General features: G+C 45.2%; 1 protein-coding gene across 1 annotated transcript in view; it reads left to right on the top strand.

Moving 5' to 3' along the window:
- LOC124265993 (multiple epidermal growth factor-like domains protein 10) overlaps nt 1-22,354 on the top strand; it is a 109,547-nt gene that overhangs the window by 59,902 nt on the left and 27,291 nt on the right. The window contains exons 4-6 of the mRNA XM_046700812.1: nt 15,873-16,088; nt 16,646-16,873; nt 18,864-19,010. Coding sequence (XP_046556768.1) covers nt 15,873-16,088; nt 16,646-16,873; nt 18,864-19,010 — 591 coding nt within the window. The remainder of the gene's footprint in view (nt 1-15,872; nt 16,089-16,645; nt 16,874-18,863; nt 19,011-22,354) is intronic.

Below are 22,354 nucleotides of genomic sequence, written 5' to 3'. Positions count from 1 at the left end.
ATCTATTGCCTTTAATGACAAGTATTGCTTACTAAAGACCAATCGATCTCGACAGCCATGTCAGTGAAACTATTGCCTTTAATGACAAGTATGGGTTACTGAAGACCAAACGATCTGGACAACCATGTCAGTGAATCTATTGCCTTTAATGACAAGTATGGGTTACTGAAGACCAATCGATCTGGACAACCATGTCAGTGAATCTATTGCCTTTAATGACAAGTATGGGTTACTGAAGACCAATCGATCTGGACAACCATGCCAGTGAATCTATTGCCTTTAATGACAAGTATGGGTTACTGAAGACCAATCGATCTGGACAACCGAGTCAGTAAATCTATTGCCTTTAATGACAAGTATGGGTTACTGAAGACCAATCGATCTGGACAACCATGTCAGTGAATCTATTTCCTTTAATGACAGGTATGGGTTACTGAAGACCAATCGATCTGGACAACCGTGTCAGTGAATCTATTGCCTTTAATGGCACGTATGGGTTACTGAAGACCAATTCTTCAAGAATAACCGTGCATAAGCACTCGCAGATACTAGTACAACAAGAGCTACTTCGTCTTTTAACAACGAATGTAGGACGTGTTCACGCTCTGTAGCCACCTGGGTCATGACATGCGCGCCGTATACATTACCACAGCACCTTGCAACATCTACCCTGATGAATTAGATATAACTTACCCGTGTTTCTAGCTGTACTTTACCTGCACATTCGAACATTGCTGCGCATGCTTGGCTTCACCCGGACAAATGGTAAACATCTATTTCAACGATAATACCAGGTGCTAGTGGTAGCATTCATTATTGTAGGCAAGTAAACGAACAATAGAGCGTTATGTAAGAAGCATGCTGTCATAAAAATCTCACCTGAGCGACAGTCCCTTTTGTCCCATTAAATTCACTTTACGGTTGTGTACACAGCTGAACAGGTTCGTAATCTAGAACCCCTTCCTGGTCTGTGCGGCAGTGTGTCGCAATGGCTGTGAGAGACGGTGTTGTGATTTTGCTTGCCAGTTTCAGCATCGTTACAGGTAAGTATTTTCTTAGTATATGTGTTTCAGCGCCAATTGAGAGCATCATATACCTGTCAGTATTTCTAAACGGGGTACCTACACAGAACGGTACAGACAACATTGGCGTAGATGAATTGGTACCTTAATATATCGTTGTATCATGCCGGATGATCCGAATACTGATGGGTGTAATTCAGAACAGCAACATTATCCCAGCGATACTCAAACTATTAGTGAAAGGTTTATGTTGAAATATATATATTCTATGAGTGTAGCATGATCACATTCGGCACGTAAGCTGGGTAGAAAACATATAAAAGTTTATCAAAATATGTCGAAGCTCTATCAATAGTATAACCCAGTTTAGAACTTCTGTGCATCATCGACACTTATGTTTGTTTTTCGATTCATCAACAATGAATGTATGCAGAGAGGTAGTCGTATACTGCCAGAACCTACTTCACATTGCATTAAGATGTATTATGCAAATATACCAGGCAAGTTAATATGACCTGACAATACTCAAGAGGCTGGTCACCATAACATTCACAACGGCTGACTGGCTTGAGTGAACCTGGCAGATATACATTGCCGCGGGTATGTGGATGTCTTAAACAGAGTAATATACTTCCTGGTGTAGGGTATCAGGGCTGGATATTGAAACGGTTGAGAACAGCTATGCCCTTATCACAAAGTACTTGTGTGTGGCCTTCCCGAGAATTTGACATACGTTATTGTCGGCGTATGTCTCATCATTGTAAAGATATGAAGCAACCGTTTTTCGTGATACCTGTAATTCCATACCTGTAACGCCATGACTGCATGAGCAGAATGTAACAACATCATCAGTTGCCCGTAACGAATGAAACGAGTTCGGCCGTAGCCAGGGCACTTCCTGTATCTACCAACATCGTCAATTCGACCTCAACTCACTGTGACGGATTACCAAAAAGATCGCATAGAGTAGTATATACAATGGGGGTACGAAATCACTTTCAACAAAAGCCTCTGCAAAGCCTTATTTCCCAGATAATGCTTTTGTTCAGGCCCTTAGATCTCGCCCCATTCCCCCTACTATAAAACAGTTTGAGACGCCAGCGGGATACGAACTCCACATGTATACCTCACAACCCGCACTACTCAACCGACTGAGCTACCAGGGACATGGTTGAAGTATGCCGGTTTAACGGGTCTATCCTGAGATAGCGAACTAGCACTTTCCTGATCATGTGACATGTCATGTTGACAGGATACTATATTGGGATTACTTGGTAAGTGTTAAATATTTTGCTTGGGGGGTAACATTGTGCCGTACGGTATGACTAATAATTCCTGTATAACAAACCCTCTCCCTGGCCCATCTCTCAAGTAGTACAAGTTCGGCTCGTCGGCTTTCAGGTCCACTTTATCTATGTTGTAAGTTTTGACTGACCATATAGGATCGGTGGCTCGCTTACGGCTATCACCCTCTTGTTCCCCTGGCTGGTATAGATACCTCACTAGGGCCCTATCTGGTATCTGTTTCTCTTTCCCACGCAATGGATCAGCCGACTCTACCACTATTGATTTTAGTTTGATAGCGTCTGCCGGTTTCTTGCCGGTGAGACGGGTGGCTTCATGGTTGATTGCCGACACCACCTTAAGTAACCTCGCGACCCATTCAGTCGATCGCTTCCCCGGGTGGACCATCTCCCTCGCATACTGATTCCAAATAAGCGCTCAGCCAAAGTCCTAATGAATCTCTCAACTATGGCTTGGCTTCGATGGGCTCCTGCCGTGCCACGCCTGACCTTTGTATCATGTTTGTCTAACAGGTGTGACATGACACCCATGAACTCCCGCCCGGGGTCAACTTGCAGCTCTGTTGGCCACGTCAGCGGACTGCGCTTGTATATGCGTTCGAATCCTCTGGCTACCTGGGCTGAATCTTTCGCGGTCAAGGGTTCGGCTTCCATGTAGCGACTGGCTACGTCCACTACGGTTAAGGCATACTTGTACCTCTTGTCGTGGGGTAGGGGAATAGGAGGTCAGCCTGGTGAACGCTATTGGGTATGTTAATACCGAATTTCCTTCTAGGCACGTAGCGTGGTGCCGGTAAATAGATCTGCCACAGGGCTTGTTTTTCAAGCCACGCTTTGGCCTCCTCCGGGGGTACTCGCGCCATTTTAGCCAGCTTATGTACGGCGCTAGCTCCTTTCCAGTATCCACGCGGGCTGTAGTAAATAGCCTCAAACTTTCTCTGGTTCCGTGACATGTCACTAGACAGGGTATCCTGTTTATATATATCTATGTTCTCGGTTCAATTTTCTCATGCCCGTACGCGTATGTGTTTATCCCATCAATAGCTATCCAACGTTTAGTGTCCATCGGCGACAGGGACGTCTTGTTTATCGTCAGTCCATATATCCTATGCCCATCACTTCTAAGCGTGTTCATTTTATACCTGAAGGTACGGGTCTTGAACAGGGCTTCCTTGAATCTGGCGTGTTTGATGTGTTGTTTCACCACGTACTTCTTAACACCCTTCGCCTTACAGATCTCACCATTGTCGGCCTTCAGGATGGAGTACATCTTAGGCCTCAAGCCTATGTACTCGGCTATGGGCGTGCCAGCACACTCGTCCTTCATCTTACCTAGGACCTTTTTATTTACCGTGCTGTGTATGGCATGGTCCTTGGGGCAGTCACTGGTGTCGTACAAATCGAGGCGTTTTTTCATGTCCTCGTACAAGTCCTCGTTTCGAATCTCCATCAGCAGGGAATCCGTGTCAGTGTACAGCACTTCACACCTGTCGCCGTACTGTTTCTTCAGTTCGTTGTAGTAAAAGTCGTACATCAGGTGTTTGGATAAATCGAGGATGCTCATCCCCACGTAAACAGGCCGGTTGAATTTTATGTGGCTTTTCTTCATGTGTAGGGCGACTAGGTCGTCGGTGAATATCTTGCTACGGTTGAATGCCGGACTGGCTATCAGTCTCCTGAGCTTGTCTTCCTCATTCGATCAAACCAGCTTCACGGTCACGCGTTTCCTCAGGTTCTCCATAGTCTTACCAAACACCGAGTTGTTCATGAGCTTATAGAGATTTTTCTCAAAGTCACTGGTGGCCAGCTTTCGGAGGTCTGTGTTCATTCTGATGTATGGTTCCATCCAGGGGGCTCTGGCTGAACACGAGCACTCTGTGTATTTTGGTCAGCCTCATACCCAACGACAGGTACAGCTGTAGGTTGCGATAGTGAACGATGTACTTGGTCTTATTCATTAAGTTGGGCACGAGTTTTTCAACGTCTGCCACCCGCCCACCTAACAAGTTATGTTGGTACTCAGACATCCAGTCTGGGTTAACCCTCATACGTTCGGGGGCCAGGGGGTAGCTGTTGTGTGATGTGTGTAATGCCTTGGGGTATTCCAAGTCAACCTCGAGGATATAACCTTTGTTCGAATCTGGTGCGATGCTCATAACATCGACCTCGTGCGATTCCCATTCGAATCCCCCCCTGTGGGTAGATACTGGCTCATGGCCCAGCCGTAAAGGTTGTTGGCATCGAGGTAGAGAATGTGATTGGTTGGCTTGCTCGGGTCGTAGCCCTTCACGTATTGATTATTTGCTTTCGCGTATCGTTTGGTTGCCATGGAAATCCCACCTCGCAAGCCTTTCTCAATGAATAGGTGCATGTCGTAATCTGTGAGCAATTCCAACTTAACTTCGGTCTTTTTAAGCAAGGCATCCCACGACAGACCTGGGCTGGTGTAATACCATGCGGGGTCGAGTTTATACTGCTTGAAACATGTCCGCCTAAACGTCTCAAACACATCGGCTAACAGCAGTACATCTGTCCTCAAGTACAGGTCGTGGTAGTCACCCAGATTCTTACAACCCAGTTTATTCCATACTTTAATAGCGTGTGAGTAATCGTCTTGGGAAATTGCCGAGTCGGTCAGATTGCTGTAAAATTCTCTGATGGGGGGGTAGTCGGGTCTCGGCGAACTTGGCCCAACCATCCATGTACTCATAGGGGTACACAACCTTCCTCATCAGCAGGGGTCTAGTCTCGGCGTCTGTGTATCGATCGGTAATAGGGAAGGTATCGTTGGCCTTGACCAGACTGTCGAGTGACGACAGGAGTAACTGAACCGAGTCGATGAACCTCAGACCATTCAATATGAAGGAGATGTATCTCTCCATGTTGTTGGGGATGTACGTCAGGTTGCCGTCGATTTTCGCGATGGCCTGCATGATCAAGTGAGAGTCATACCCTCTCAAGTTGTGAAAGACCACGGGAATGTTTATTGTCTTGGGGTTGATTCTGAGCTTGAGGTTACACGTGCTGTGAGCGGCGCCTCTATACTTACCGGTTATGTGGCAGTGATCTCTCAACGAATCACCATTAAGTGGTGAGTCACACACGTGACAATTAGTGCTACAGGCATGAGCTAGCCGGTCGGCTTGGGTCATACGCATGGGAGCGACTGCATACAGTGCATTCCTAATAATTTTTTTCTTCCTCCTGCAAACACTTAAGAAACTTTTCAGCCGCGTCGGGACCCCTATACACTACGGGAGCTTTCGTTTCCCCATCACATCGGACGACAACGTATCCAAACCCACAAGCCTCATGCTCCTGTATTTTCTGTGTGGTTGGGGTACGCCCAACAGCCCTGCCGGCGGCAGCCTCAACTGGTTTGACCAAGGCTTCAAAGTCGGCGTATATAACATAAGGCACAGACATTTGGTTCTTGTGGTTGCCGAATTTTAAGATATTGTAACCTTCCTTAGGCATGTCGACTCGTATGGCCGTCTGCCCCACACCTTGGCAATCCTCCCGGTGGGATTCTAATAAATCAGCCCTTGTGAAGCCATGTAGGCACCGTTCGCAGAAGTGGCTCTTTTTCTCTGTGTGCCGATTGATAATACAACAGCCTGCTAAAGTGTTTTATCCACGCGTAGTGGTACTTGTCACCTCGTTGGATCATGAATATGTTGATAACGCGAGGGGGGTTCCCCCCCTGTTGGGGTTCCCCCAACAACGGACTGACCCTGTGCACTTTTGTTGTGTTACCTTCGTGCCCAAAGACGTTTATAGCTATATTATTCTGTTTTTCTATTTTAGTGATCTGAGATATGGGGGTGGGTTCATCTATACCATCCCAGTTGAGCCCATCGTCTTGGGGATAACTAGAAGGCCTGTTCGAATTAGTGTCAGCTGGAAACAAGGCTGACCTGATAACTAACCTCAGGCAATCGTCTCCTCTATTCTTGACGTTGACCATGGCCTGTTTTTTCTTATAGTAGGGGGGCAAGTCTAGGTATGACCCGCCTCTGAACGGCACGTAGTTAGCTATGTCTAGATAGACATTATCGATTTTATCTACAGCCCACCTGGACCCCAAGTGTGTGTAGCGTTCTAGGTATTCTCGTATCTGCTGAAAACTGGTATCGATTGATGCGTCTATGGTCTCTGTATGTGTGACGACCTCTTGCCTACCTCTGAAGTAAGGCTGAACGTACTCAGTGACCCCATTCCCTGCCTGCTTATCGAGTGACATTTTCACTGTGATCTGAAACTTGATACTTCCCAGATTGTTTAGTTCCTGGTTTACTTTATCAGCTATCAGAGGCTTGATATCTGTGATGTCTATGTTCCTATCAACATGCATGCGCCAGCCTCTCAAATAGTTACCTACAGCGTGCTCAGTGGGTATGAACTGTAGGTCAATAGCTCTATTCTGCCCTAATAGTTCTACAAGCTGTGGTTTCCTCATACGGGAATATCCACCTAAACCCAAATTGCGTACCTGAGCTTTAATTGTTTTACAGTGGGAGGTTTTGCTACGGGGTCATGTGATAACAATGCGACTAACCCGGCTCTCCCCAGGTTGGAATAACCCGTGAGCCCAAGCTGTTTTCCTTGGACTTTTAATTGTTTTACTGTGGGAGGTGCTTGTATGTTAAGTAATCTCAACAAGGCTGATTTGGTCATTCGAGAATAACCAATCACACCCCTCTGGCTCGCGATCTGCTTGAGTTCACTAACAGTAGTCATAGTTGTGTACACACCTAGGTATATCAATCTCTAATTGGGCCGCCGGCAAGGGAGGTAACTCCTCCAACCTTGATAAAAAATATAGTGAGGCGCCCATAAAATCCGTTAGTAAATATCTAGATACACCTTATCGATTATTCCCTCGACCCACCCGGAACATGCGCAGCATAGTAGGGTGTTTTGTATTCCTTGCAACGAGTTGTCAACAAGTATATCTATCTCCCAATGCACATCTACTCGCCCCCATCAAAGTAATTCCAAGTGTGCCCAGCCCACGGCACATCAAACCCTACTTTCACCATGATTGTAAACGAGCACCCCTTATATAGTCATGGGTTTGAGAACACTGATATCTATACTTTCCCCCCACATACATCTGCCAGCTTCTCAGGCAACTTTCGCTGGGCTCAGATTCCACAAACATAGTTATACCTAGGTGTTCACAGTTTCTAATTGGGGACTTATCCTGAGAAGGCGCCTACGTTCTTTTATGTAGGCCTTTTTATTCTCGTAGATGAGGTGATGTCTGACTACGTTCGCCCCATGAGCTTTGCATAGGCAGTAGTGCCCTTTAACCCCTATACCACACACAGAACACGTGTAGTTAGGGCTTCCCATGTGGAAACAACAGTACCCCTCAGTCCTGCATCTCCTACCACAGGCTTCTTTCTTCCCCATAAGTATGTATTCGCATCGGCACAGAGCAGGTCTCATCTTTGGCATACTTATATGAGTACTTAGTCTAATTGTTTTGCAACCAACGCAGTCGCTGCTATACCCAGCGTGATAAAGACCAGTTCCCGGTCCATTTGCCCCTTGGATGGTGTGTAGTACTCAGCAAGTGTGGGCTTAGGAGGGAGTTGTTTTACCTGTTTACCTGTTAGTAGGTAGTATTCTCTCGCTGCGTCGTCGACATCGTGGAATGTTTTAACGGCATGGTTCTCACGCCTGAGTTGTTCGTTAATGTAATCGATCCTCTGAACACGTTTTTTCACGTACTCGGATTGTGCCGGTTGTAATCGTTCCACAGCAAGGTCATGCCGCTTCCTCTCTGCCTGTATCTCATCCACGTGTGACTCTCGTAGTTTTGAGAAGAGGAAATTACTCCCGGAAAATGCCAGGGCATTTACTAACGCCCCGCCAACCATCATGGCGATCGTAGCCATCCTATATATATTAGTACATTTACTTCATAATATTTTCCGGTAGTATCCCTTGTTTTGCTAGGATGTCCTTGGTGGCCATCGCCATATCAAGGTTCATTATGAGCATACCCATATCCTGCAGGTTGAAATCTATCTTGATAGTCGGTTGTTTAAGCACCATTTTGGTCAACTGAGCGTACCCTACAGCTAGGCTGGCGACCACGATGGCGTGGTATGCGTCGTTGACGAACGTTTTCCCCTCAGTCATTATGTATATGATATAAATATATATATTTTATATCATGATATGTGGGTTGACCTCTAATTGCGGGGGTTTCTCCTGGGGATCCCTGGGTCGTGTATATAACCATGAGATAGCCACGGCAGCATTTGCGCCTGCTATCAACAAGAGTGGAGCCGGGTTCCACGTGATACTTTTATTTTGATTACACCACCTTTTTGTATCGGCAGCTACTCTCTTAGGGTTCTTCTGCCTGATGACTGTAGGAGGGTTCACCTCGGGAGGGTTCACCTCCATGGGGGTCTCCCCCAACGTTGGGGTTTGAGGTGGGGTCTCCTCTGGAGGGTTCTCCTGTGTCATTTCTTGGACAGCATCCATCTATACTATTATTATTATTTTTCCCCTCCTTAAATTGGCAATGTTTTGCCATGATAATCGCTGCCGTCACCGGGGCTAAAAACATACCGTATTTGTGGTACAGCACGCAGCTGCTAGAGCTCAAGGCATGTTCAATAAAAGGGTCTTTCTCAAGGGCCTCCCACTGGTAAAGTCGGCGTTCCTGGGGAATGGGAAGGAAGTATGATGCAATACCAGTGTATATCTGGGTCATAGCCGATCCTATAGTCTTTGTCATCTCGGCCCCGAGTCTAGCCTCGTATCTCGCGTACAGCTTATCGATTTCTTCGGCTGGCATTTTGTGAATTTTATCGGGAGTGTAGTCCCCAAAGTAATGTTTGGCTTTGCCATCAAACAGCCAACGCCACCAGTCTCTCTCGCTTGTCATCAATCTTATCATCGTCCCCTGGCACCAACAGTTGTTTGAGCAGTTCATCGCACTCCATCTTATAATGTAACAAGCAAGTTTTAGTTTTAACACATAATATACGGTGTAGGCGAAACACAGAGAAATGAAGGTTAAGTTGCACACGACGAACACTTCAAAAAACAACCATGACTATAAATAACTGATAAGTGCTAAACGCTAAGTATTTGCTAAGCATTGCTAAGCTTTGCTAAGCATTTGCTAAGCATTTGCTAAGCATTGCTAAGCTAAAACACCCTATAGGCCACGGGTTGGTCGGTCTTGAGCACGAGCTTAGCATGTTTAGTTTCAGCGAGCTGTTTCTTCACCCGTTCCCTATCATATTTTCTCATCACATCGTTCTCTCTCAAACACTCCTCAAACGAATCCCTGTCCTTGCAGTGGAATAAGGCCACCCATCGCGTCTGCTCCCTGAGGTCTTTCAACACCGAGTTGAACTTCTGCATTAGCACCCAGACGCTGTGTTTTGCGTGCCGGCCGGAGAAGGCCAGGTACGATAGCATGTCTCTCTTTTTTGCTATCTCGCGATTAGCGCTGCAGTCGTCCAGTATGAACAGCGTCGACTCCCCCCTTTAAATTTCCCGTGATAAGCTTTCAACCAGTCCTGCAGACGTGTCCCCGGGTCGACTCTGTGTACGTCCGGGTCCGTCATCACCCAAGGTCTTTCCGTGTACGTTTTATTCATACTCAGAGTAGGGCACATGATAACGATGTTGTCGAACACATCCCTTTAGTACCCCTCCAACATATCCAGCACGAAAACGGTCTTCCCACAGCCAGTCTGCCCACACACAATGGCGCAGTGTGGGTCGCAGGGCAAATCAGTAGGCAGTAGCCTACTAGATGGCTTGCCTCCATCAGTAGATGGCCTGCACGAATCTCCCATTGTCTATATTAAGTTGCCATAATCACGTACAGATATAATTTCAACTTGCCAGCGGATTGAGCCTTCTTGGTAATCTGGATTGTTATCCCCCTCGCTGCCGTTGTCGATGCGGCGACCGCTACCGTGCAGTTTATCGTCATCCGTGGATCGCATGTCCAACCACAGCGCGTATTTGGTGGTCAGGTACTCGCCGATCTTCACGGAGGATAGCCCCAAGTCTTTGGTTATGTATGGTAGTTGTTTGATGGCCGGTAGCTTATTTATCTCATCCCACTGCTGGTATGCCCTCATACCATGACTGAACAGCTGGTTGGGCACCCCCTCGATGGTCACTTCCACTTTTTCAATCTCGGGGTTGAAAAACTTCTCGCTGTCCCTCCGGAACGGCTCGTAATCCTCCACGGGGACGACCAGGATGCCTTTCATCGATCGCGCCGGGCACGTTCAGGTTGATATTCCATACTGTGTCGCTCTTATCTCGCACGACTGATCTATGCCTCAGTATGCGATCGTACAGGATGGCCACCTTCCCCGAGTACTGGCTTCGAACCTGCCTGGCCAGCTCTGGGCTAGTGACCATGTCGAACTCCAGAGAGATGTTGTCTATGACGTAACTGGCCTCATCACCGTTCGGCGTACGCACTACTTTGCTGTAGTCGTTAAAAGTTAGCTCGTATTCAAGCCTATCACCCAGCGCGGCCTGGTAAAACGGCGCTTGTTCCGTGAGCAACTCGAAGTCGAGCGGCACGCAGAACCTGTTCCCGTACGTTTGGGCGATGGCCTTTTCACCGTCCGTGATCTTGTCTAACTGGTCTTGCGTGAAGCCATACCCTATGCGCAACCGAGTCGATTTGCTGATACCTTGGTACACGTCATTGACGCGTTCTCCCTCGCTTTTCCAGAGGTCCCCGTAGCAGTGAAACACGTCGCTGTCATCGATGCTCAGCACCTCGTTACCGCTGATCTTGATGGTGGTTTTCTTGATGATGGATCGACCTACGTTCCGCACTAGCTCAACCTAGGTCAACGTGAGGTTGAACGCCAGTCGAACCGTGCCTGGTACAATGAGGTCATTCTCGGCAAGGTTTGGGAATCTAACCAGCAGCGTTTGGTTTTGGTCTATCTTGCTGGGATTGTTGGTGATGGTCACCGACTGGCGCACGGCTCTGACGCCTAGAGGCTCTCTCGATCTTCTGAAAGGATCTAGCTTCCTGCCGTACATTGTTATATAAATGAAATATATAAGTCTTAATATTAAATAATGGCTGAATACATACCTATGGATGATATGTGGGATGATAGTGCCCAGGCATTCGAGGGGGATGAAGCCTCATTCTCCCAAGGCAACGAACTCGTGAAGCAGGCCGTCAACGGGTTTTACGATGGTTTAAAAGGGGATAAAAATTACGTAGAGCCGTGGGGGCGAGACTATTCCAAGTTTTTTGTCGATGGCAATGGCACGCTGCGACTGAGGGGTCGCCCGGAGATCGATCTCATGAATAAGCGCACGAGAGAACCGCTTGCCTTATCAACACTCGGCAGTCGCCATGGGGGTGACTTTATCGGCGATGAACTAGGTTTCATAGATTACGGTGGCGCACGTCCTAAAGCCCTTCCCCAGGAGGCCGTTCAAGATCTGCAAGACGTCAGGGGCGCCACATCGGATCAAGACATGACTGATAACACTGAAAAGCTGTTGGCCACCTACCATAACAAACCCTTACCCGGGTTCGAATTTACCGTTCGGGAACTGCGGGGGCTGGACAAGGCCATGCAAACCATTCGCGGACATCTCGTGAACAACACGGCCAAACTGGACGCGATAGACGACCACATCGCCCATGAAAAGGCCAAACTCGATGAAACTGAGGACGAGTCTCTGAAAGCCACCATTGAGGAACGAATACGTAATTTGGAAGGGGAAAGGAAGACCCGGCTGGAAATGGCATCCTCCTTCCGAGACGAGCTTCGATCTCAGATCAGCCATGCGCGGGAAACCGTTGATCGAGTCCTCTACCAGGACACCACGCTAGCTGACAGGATTCGGATACTGTTCCGGGAGCAAGAGATCACCATCGCCAGCATTCTGACTGCATTGGGCTTCATCATATCAACCCTGGTCGTGTCATTGACACGGGGTACCCCCACGCCTGCTGGCGGCAGTAGCACACCAAGTGGGCGTACCCCCACTGGTAGCGGGGGCGTCAAAGCCTGGATAAAAAAAATCGGGGAGGCCCTGGCTAAACTGGCTGGTAAGGCCGCTGAAGCCCTGCCCGGCATCCTGGGTAGCATCGTCTCGTGGTTGCTGAGCGCTCTGGCTAAAACTGCCACGTGGCTCAGTCAAAACCTGTGGGCAGCCATCGTCGCCATGGCGGGTTTGGTGTACGTAGCGGCTAAGGAATTTTTAAGCAAATAAGTCCCAAAGCTACCCCGCCAACCACCAGGGCTGTTTTACGGTCGATGTGCTGCTGTGCAGGCTGTGGGGTTGACCCCACAGGGGGTGTGGGTTGAACCCTAGGCTCTGGGGGTGGCGCCACTATACTCGTTTCACCGGTCGTGGGTGGTGGGACGTGGGGGACGTTGACATCAAAATTGACTCCCAACTTTTGGTCCGCCGTGGCTATGACTATTTCGTTGTTGTAGCCCACCACTTTTTTTACTCTCAGTTGCATATCGCTCGGAGCCATGTACAGTCCCACGTCGAACACGTAGTCGACATTCGACCGGGCGTATTCCAACACGTCTTGGTAGCGTTTGATGGCACTCGGGAGGTCAACTGGAGAATTGATAGCATCCTCAACGTTAACAATGAACTGTTTCTGAGCGTCGTAAGCAGTCCCCTTACCGAGGATGTTGAAACGCGTTTGCATCTGCGCACCCAACAGCGCCCACATGTACGTTCGAATCGAGTCGTTCAATCTGGTGACACTGGCACGAGTAAACCCTTTCGACGTGTCCAACATAAACATTTTCCATCCATCTGCAGTTGACTGCTCCACTTTCTGGACGGTGAAAGCAACACCACCTTTAAAGTTCATACGGTCATCCCTCCATTCATTACTCGACAAAGCGAAGTCCTGGCGTCGTACATCTCGTTTCAGTAAATCATCACTGACTTCTTTCACGGGTCGCCCCCCCATTATATGGAATACCCAACCCGTGGTTCGGCCCCGGCAAACGCCAATCCGTCTTCGGGTTTAGTTCGAATTCGTTGCAAATACGTTCGTAGGCCCGTCTATCGTACTGGTTGTTTACAGCGTCCCACGGGGCGCTGATCTCTTTGAGGATACGTCTGACCTGGTAGTACACGTGAAACATGAACACAGACTGACTCAGCGGTCCACGCCGAGTGTCAGTTAATGCCACACCACACCCCGTTGTAGCGCACCACACCGCGAAGTTGAGTTGATTCTGCCAGAACTGCATCGGGTTGTTGAACCAAGCGTGGACTGCCTTGACGTTAATCACAGAAAGCTTTTACCGGCCGAACACATCTATAAACTGGGCGTCGAATTACATCCCATCAGCAACCACGATCTTCATGTGGGGGGAAATCTATGTCCAGTTTAGGGTAAAACACTCCCGGGGAGTACATTTTAAAACTATTATATAATGAGTTTATATACTCTAACATGTACATAACACTTCCAGGAATAACGAGCGGCGAGGCCGTTCAGCTGATGCACGCAATCGATAACACGTCAGGTCAACTCGAAGCCGCACTCTGCGATATCACCTACCTACCGCGATGGACTAACATCAACGTCAACAACAACAAGCTATTCGTCAGTGGCATCCGCAGCCAGATAACTGACAGCTACTACAGCGTGTGTTCGCTAAGCGACCAGGTCTTCAAGCCCCTGGGAGCCGAACTCAAGATAAACGACTCAAACGGCACAGTGGTGTTAATCAACAATGGAAGAAACTCGTTGAGGCTCGGCCGACCATTGGCGAGGACACTCGGTATGTCGCCTGACGAGATAAAACCAACAACCACCGTCACAGGCACGAAGTTACCCGACCTAGTACCGTATCGAGAGCTGTGCATTCATCTCAGCCAGGTTAGCACAACGGACAACATTCAAGGGGGTCACCCTTCCACTATACTGAGAGCCGTACCGGTGAAAACGGAGAAATACAACGACGGTAGAACTGAGTCGTTTTCACCGCAGCAGTATAAGAGGTTAACCCAGGGCAACATCCCTGAGCTGATAATATCGGTGTTAGATATAAATCATAATCCCGTGAATATAGGATACCTCAGCATAACGCTGCACATAAAATGACCAGCGCACAAGGCCCCGGAATGAAGGTGAAAAAATGTGTCAATGCGGGGATATCCGACCTCAGAGACACACGCGTATTCGACGACCCCGGAGTAGATGGTAAATTGTACGCCTTGCAGCTTAAAAACAGTATTTACAAACGCGTTGAAGTCCCCTCCATCGGTGGTACTAACAACCTAAGTGATATAGTAGATACCACAAGAGCGGCAGTCAACACTCGGTGTGTTTCTGAATTACTATCAAATAATGATGACATTAGGTATTCACAAGAAGGTGAGCGTACCTACCCTACCGGTTGCACCGGTCATAAATATAATTATTAAAAAACATCCTATGAAAAACATTAAGGAACATTATGGTAGATGTTAAACTCGGGAAATGCATCGGAACGACTGGTTATGTGAATGTATTCAAACTATGCTGTCAGAAATTAATAAGAATGCAAATACCCTATTTTGACGGTCCATTCATAGATTTTCTTTAGGCAAGTCAGCTTGTTTTTTGTATTTATCACGAACGATGGAAAAACATTCAGAATTGTGAAATGGTATGTGGGAGAATGTGTCCTTCTGTGTAAGAGTAGGGGTCATATAAAAAGATGAGCACGTCAATTTGGGGTTTGTTATTTAGCGACACAACCAGTTATTCCCCAAATATTTAACAGCGGTCTTCAAATAACCGCACACAGTCCGGACAACAGTCCAGAAATAGGCATTGTTGGCGCCATGTATGTCGTCGGGGTCCGAAGGTAATCAACCATATATTTTAACCTACCCTGCACATCCATTTAGTTGTCTTGTTCGACTAGCATAGGCACTCTACTCTGAACCTGAATTCCCGAGGGGATGTTTATATATAAATAGCTAGTAACAACCTGTCGACTGAGAGGTATTTATGTTACAGATGAGGTAGATGATATGACACTGCAGACGATGTAACATTCGTTGACTACAACTTAACAGGGCAACAGAAAATCAGTGTTAGATTGTAACCTGTAAAATCAGTTTTCGAAAAAAGTCTGATACACAAGTAATACAAAAAACAAGGAACAAATTTGAAAGAATATATATTTTAAGAATACTCTTACCATCGTGTTTAAATTTTATAAACAGACTTGAAACACGGCAGTACAATCTAGGTTATGGAAAAAACACGAACACTCATCTTTAATGTGTTAAAGAGCAACATTACCCGTGGACATTCAGTTGACCAGTTTGGATGGGATATTGCATAACCGTTTGACATTTCAAACCACGTTTGTACACGTGGCCACTTGTTCCAAACTAATTTGAAGGGCTGAATTGTAAATGACTCTGCTGAAAACTGAAATAACTTTGAATAATACTGTACAATGTATATGTGAAATACATACCTTGGACACGAGTTGTTATCATTCTTTACGTGGAACTTCGTCTCATTTATCAGGTACTGCTACAAACGTTGCCCTGAACAAACCCGCATGGATTAGTTCAGCCTTGGACGGAATTCATCCGGCTACCAAAGCTGTCGATGGAGATACAACAGCAGACCAGGACAACTACGTAGCCCACACAGGGAGAGGTCAAACTATCGCCTGGTGGAAGGTGGATCTGCAGACACCAGTACAATCAGCACGGATTATCCTGTACTTCAGAACAAACTGTACGTATAGACTAATTACGTAATTCATATGAAACAGAACCACTATAAGAATTGCAAACCATATTCTGACGTTTTCCTGGATTCATGCACTGAAATCCATCTTAATGCCGACCACTGTACTATAGTTAAAAACGAGGCTGATTTCTATTTTCAGTTCATGCAAAAAGCCATCAACTAACGATTATGACGTTTACATTTCCCAACTGCTCATTTTCTTTTGTGGCATATTCATTTCTCAGAAAAACATAGCGTGTCTACAACCTAACTTTTATGGTGAATGCCATAGAACAAATTCAGAGGATGTTCACCAAACAACCCACAACGAAAAGACATACGTCTTTGCAGAACAGTACTGACGTTAACCAAACACCATGGTGTCAAACAATTGTTATAGGTACTCAAGGGCCAATAGAAGCCGGACATGTACAATGTGACCTAACTGTATGCCGTAGTTAGACGCAATGGTTTGTTGATGTCACTCAGTTCTGGTATTCACGGTTGTATTCCATTGTTTGAGACGCCCTATACTTAGGCTAGTGTATATCTTCTTGTTGCAGACATTATAAGACGTAATGGCGTGCACCTGTACACATCTGGGACAAACTCATCTGATCCCACAGAAGGAAATCTATGCGACACTGTAACAGGGCGTCCTGACGGTACAGACATCGATGATGTACTGAATGTGACCTGTCCTGGGACCTGGCGATACCTCACTGTCTACACAGAGACCGACAATGATGGACAGGGTGTTATATTAGACTTTGCTGAAGTGCAGGTGTTGAGTAAGTATTCTGTTGTGCGTGAAGTAACACATATATATTGACAATATCTCTCTGCAGGCCATCTTACAATGTTTTGACTTTTAATATTATGAAAGAACTGTTAATACATTTTTTCTACTCTGAAACTATGTAGCATGCCTTTCAGTTCCGTTACCCGTGAAGATCCGGTGAGAATTGATCTTCAGTAATGCATGCTTGTCGTAAGAGGCGTATCGTATCCTTACTGCGTAGATCAATGTTCATACTGTTGATCCCTGATTGTCTGGTCCAAACTCGATTATTTACAGACCGCCACCATATAGCTGGGATATTGCTGAGTGCGGCGTAAACTCACTCACTCATTTCAGTTCAGAATGGGCCAACAAATTGTTATATCAAAGACAGCCTTAACAAAACGTCTAACGATAAGTATCACCACACACGTTTTAAAATCTTCTTGGTTGACACATGTCATCGGTTCCCAATTGCGCAGATCGATGCTCATGATGTTGGTCACTCGATTGTCTGGTCCCGACTCTATTATTTACAGACCGTAGCCATATAGCTGGAATATTGCTGAGTGCGGTGTAAAACTCAACTCACTCACTCAAAATCTTCTTAGATTTGTTTCAAGTCATAATGTTTATCAAATGAGTAGACACTCTTATATGTACCTGTGATCCTAAATGTCAGTTAGGATAACGTAAATGTGAAGTGGTGTAACTAAGTGTATAATTACGTGATTCGCATTACAATGTTTCGTAAACAATGATTAGATATGAAATCACCATAGTACGTGGAGGTAGGGCAGAAGGTGATGCTGTCAATACCTTGACGTGTCACGACAATATTCGATTTACAATTGACCAATCAGCTTTCATTCATTAACGGTGCCGGATTCTGAATGACGCTTACGTCACATTTAAACATATTTTGACAATGTTCTCAATTGAAAGTGAAATAAAACTTTAAAACAAGTTTTGATAAATGCTGGCTTCTAATGAAATCAGTAGGCAATTAGTATTTTGTAAATGTAATTTGACAGTGCAAATGAATACTCGGAATACTTCAGAAACTGATTCCATTTGGTGTAAAGGGAACAACAGCCCTTAAAATATTATATGAAGTTAACACTGCAGATAGGTTGTGAAAACCGGTGTTCGCTAAAAAGATTAGGCGTTTTTCTGCCCCACCGACAGCACCCACTGTTCACACTTTGCAGTACTACACCACTCAGCAACACGACCGCCGTATGACGGCAGCATGTAAACTATCCAGACAATTAAAAGATCATTGATCCCAAAAATCAAACTGTTGATATTCCTTTAGAAAACACACGACATTTCTCTTCACCTTGCTTCTGAAAAACATGACCCAGAACCGACTTTTTCAGCATTTAGATGTTGCAGGATTCGTTGTAATTGAGCACTATGTATAATATTGCATAGTTACCACATGGTTTTACGTGTGTGACTTTGTTGTGTTTACTGAGTAGCATTCAACCCCGACAAATGACTTAAACAATGATGATTATAAACATGTATTAAACGTCGTTCATTGACACCATAATCTTGTTGTCATGGTTTATAGACTTCATTTTGGAGACACTTGGACTCACTGTGACTGTGCAATCCGGACCGGTTTGATTCAAACAATCCACTGATAAAAATCAGATATCCTGTCCACGAATGTCTTTACAACACATTCAGTTGTATAGTTGTTAGTGTCAAGTACTGATTTCCAACTGTGACAAACTGAGATTCAATGAACATAATTTATAAAATAAATGTCGAAATATGTGTAACACAGACTGTGTGAAAATGTGCTTGTAGACTAATTGTCCCAAACTTGAGTATGATTTTGAAATATGTGGTTGAATACAGGGTTAATAAGGAGCTTACAAAATGTATCATTATGTTACACATTCAATGTAATATCTTGTTATTTGATAAAACCAATAATCTAGATATATATAAATAACATATAATATGTAAACTTGCACTTATTCCAGCATGTTCCGTGGGCATGTATGGAGTCAACTGTAACAGGACCTGTAACTCTCGCCACTGCGTTGGTTCAACTGAGTCTTGTGATTCAATCACCGGGGCGTGTTCAAGTGGACAATTCCAGACAGGATGGACAGGAACAGATTGTGCAGGTGAGTGTTTTAGTAAATCCGATGTAGATGGCCTCTTATGTTTTGACTCTAAACTGACCTCAAAGGTTAATGCAGAATTTAGATAATGGCGCTCTTGCCAAAGTGGATGAAAGTATCCTGCCTCAAAGGCTTATATTAAAGACGAACCGGTCATTGTACAGATGTAGAAAACATTTTTACACACCGTATTCCTGCACATATCCATCTAATGCTTATGTGATTTGGCACCCGTGAAGAGCCACCTCCTGGTGGTGGGTGCTGGGTAACGCTAAGCGCCCTTCAACCCCCCGTTGTGGACCCGGGGGGATATTTGGTCCACCAACTTGTTTGCCGTTGGTTGCGCCCCTATGTCGGTGGAGGACTGGAGTCTGGTGGTTGAGGGCACTGGTTCCAGGACCAGCGTTCCTTTGCCCAACACACCACTTTGCCCCTTACTTCACCTAGACGGGTGGTTGAACTGGCCCGGTTCTATCAATCGGCTGGTCACGCCAAGCCCTGTGCTACAACTGTAAAATGGTGCACAACATTTGAGAATTGTTAGGTGATATTTTTAAGTCTTGGCACTTTTTGAACTTTGAATTTTGACTTTTAAATTTCAACTACACAATTTCATATGTGCTTTTGCCTAGAGTCGTATGCCCAGAAGGCGGTGGCTCATGGGCCAATCTGGTGGAATCATTAATCTTTTAATTTTTCCGCTGGAGTATGTCATCCGGGTATCCTTGGTGCTGCAAGTTGGAGATCCGCTTGTTTTTAGCATTGTCCTTGTGATACTCCGTGGTGGGTGGGAAGCTCGGATGATGAACCATTTAACATTAACAATGGCTTACGAACCCTCCCCCCCCCCTTAAGAAAACGAAACATCCACTAGACATTGATCGTGAAGATGATGAATACAGACCGACCCAATCAACTGATTACTGGCCACGCTTTATAGTGATCGAGACTCATGATAAGACGCCACTGAAGTTGAACCCTTTTGCGGTATCAACGGCTATTCAAGGCATTGCAGGTGATGTCAAAAACGTTAAACGCTTGCGTTCAGGAGCTCTTCTCATTGAATGTAGTAAAAGACAGCAAGCTGCAAACCTGATGTCAACGGAATTGTTTGTAGGAATTGCAGTGTCAGTCTCAGCTCATAGAACGCTAAACACAAGCAAAGGCATAATTCGAGATCGAGATCAATTGTTTGTGGACATGATGGAATTAGATATTGTAACAGAGATGAAAGATCAAGGTGTCATTTATGTCAAAAGATTTACAATCCGGAAAAACAAAGAAACTATTCCAACCAACACATACTTGTTTTCCTTTTCATCTCCAGTTGCTCCGAAATCATTAAAAAAGCTGGCTACTGTAACATCACTGATGATACCTATGTTCCTAATCCATTAAGATGCTTCAAGTGCCAAAAAATCGGTCATGGAGTGAACACTTGTACATTGTCTGTCACGTGCGCCCATTGTGGTGAGCAGACACATAGAACAGAAGTTTGTACCAACAACTTTAAAAAATGCACTAATTGCGCCGGAAGTCACTCATCTTTCTCAAGGGACTGTCCAATTTGGAAACGGAACATGGAAATCAACAGAATTAAATTTACTCAAAACATTAGTTTTGCAGATGCAAAAAAACTTGTCCAAAGATCGGACCTCACAGAAACCTATGCTTCCGTCACCAGAACATCACCTGAACCAACCTTGACCGTCGTCAAATCTTCTGCATGCTGTCAAACCAACTTAACATGGCTTACTACTGACACTCCTCAGATTTTGCTATCTGAAACATCCACTCAAACTGCTGAAGTCATTCCAGAGGCCACATATGTTCATTATGCACCTTGTATTACAGAAAAATCATCTCAGCCAAATACAAACTTTCAATCTCAATCAAATATGAAAGAAACTGTTAAAAAAAGCCTAAATCTAGATGTGAATCTTCACAAAAGAATCAAAGTGGCAGAGCCTCAAAGGGGGCTAATAACAAAATCCAACTTTTTCATAAGTTCGGATCCACAGAGGACATGGGTGTGTCCGAAAACATCCAAACTAGGGCACATAGCTTGTCGCCCTCAAGAAAAGTGCGGGGTAGATCCCCAATCAACCCACCAAACAGTTAATGTATTATAAAAATATAGTACAGTGGAATTGTAGAGGATTAAGGACTATTTTTAATGAATTACTTTTTATTAGTCCAGGATCTGGCACCATCGGCATTCTGTCTGCAGGAAACTTATCTGAAACAGACAGATACTTTTAATCTACGTCAGTTCGAAGCATATCATTCTTTCTCACCTCTGGCTGATAGGGCTACTGGCGGGTCTTCAATTCTTGTTAAGCAAAATGTAATTCACAACCCTGGCACACTTACAACTAATCTTCAAGCCGTTGCAGTTTGACTTACTCTTCATGTTGCCTTCACAATATGCCCTCTATATATTTCCCCTTCTTCAACACTCCAGCAGTCTGATCTCCAAGCTCTCTATGACCAACTTCCTAAACCTTGTAGTATACTGGGTGATCTTAATGGCCATAACCCGATCTGGGTTGGTACAAGCACTAACTCTAAAGGTAAAATACTGGACGATTTTATCTCCAATAATGACTTGTGTGTATACAATGACGATTCAAGCACTTATCTGCATCCTGCAACTGGCACTTACTCTTCTCTAGATTTGTCTCTTGCAGACTTGAACCTCCTCAATGAATTTGATTGGTCAGTCCACAATGACCTCTGTGGAAGTGACCACGTTCCAACTATCCTATCAGAAATTTATCCATCTGATCCTCCATCTTATACAAGATGGAAATTTTCCAAGGCAGACTGTTCCTTATTTCAACCGTTATGCACATCTAAACTAAGACCCGAATATTTCAGTGATATAACTGATCCTATTGAGGTTTATTCTGACGTTTGAAATGAAATAGCTGATGAATGTATACCAAAGTCCTCTACAACTCCACATGTACGGAAACCATGGTTTAATACAGATTGTAGGCAAGCCAGAAAAGCGAGGAAAAAGGCAGAGAACTATTTCCGCCATCACCCAACTGTCCATAACCTAAATAAATTTAAAATACTCAATGCGAAGGCACGTCGTACCTTCAAAGAAAACAAACGGCAATCTTGGAGGAACTTTGTCTCCAAAATTAGTTCACGTACGCCAATGCCCAGAGTATGGAACATGGTTCAAAGAATTAAAGGCAAAGGTTCAAAGTCTGCTAAGTCTGAAATTTAATTACCGACAAGTCTAAAATTGCAAATAAAATTGGCGAAAGTCTTGCCAAAAATTCTTCATCGGCAAATTATGTCCCTGATTTTCAGAGATATCAGAAACAACAGGA

This window comes from Haliotis rubra, unplaced genomic scaffold, assembly GCF_003918875.1.
Source record: "Haliotis rubra isolate DU_JTF1 unplaced genomic scaffold, ASM391887v1 Scf1225, whole genome shotgun sequence".
In the NCBI taxonomy this organism is placed as follows: domain Eukaryota; kingdom Metazoa; phylum Mollusca; class Gastropoda; order Lepetellida; family Haliotidae; genus Haliotis; species Haliotis rubra.
The sequence above is the reverse complement of the archived record's forward strand: the minus strand, read 5'-3'. Positions and strand labels throughout refer to the sequence as shown.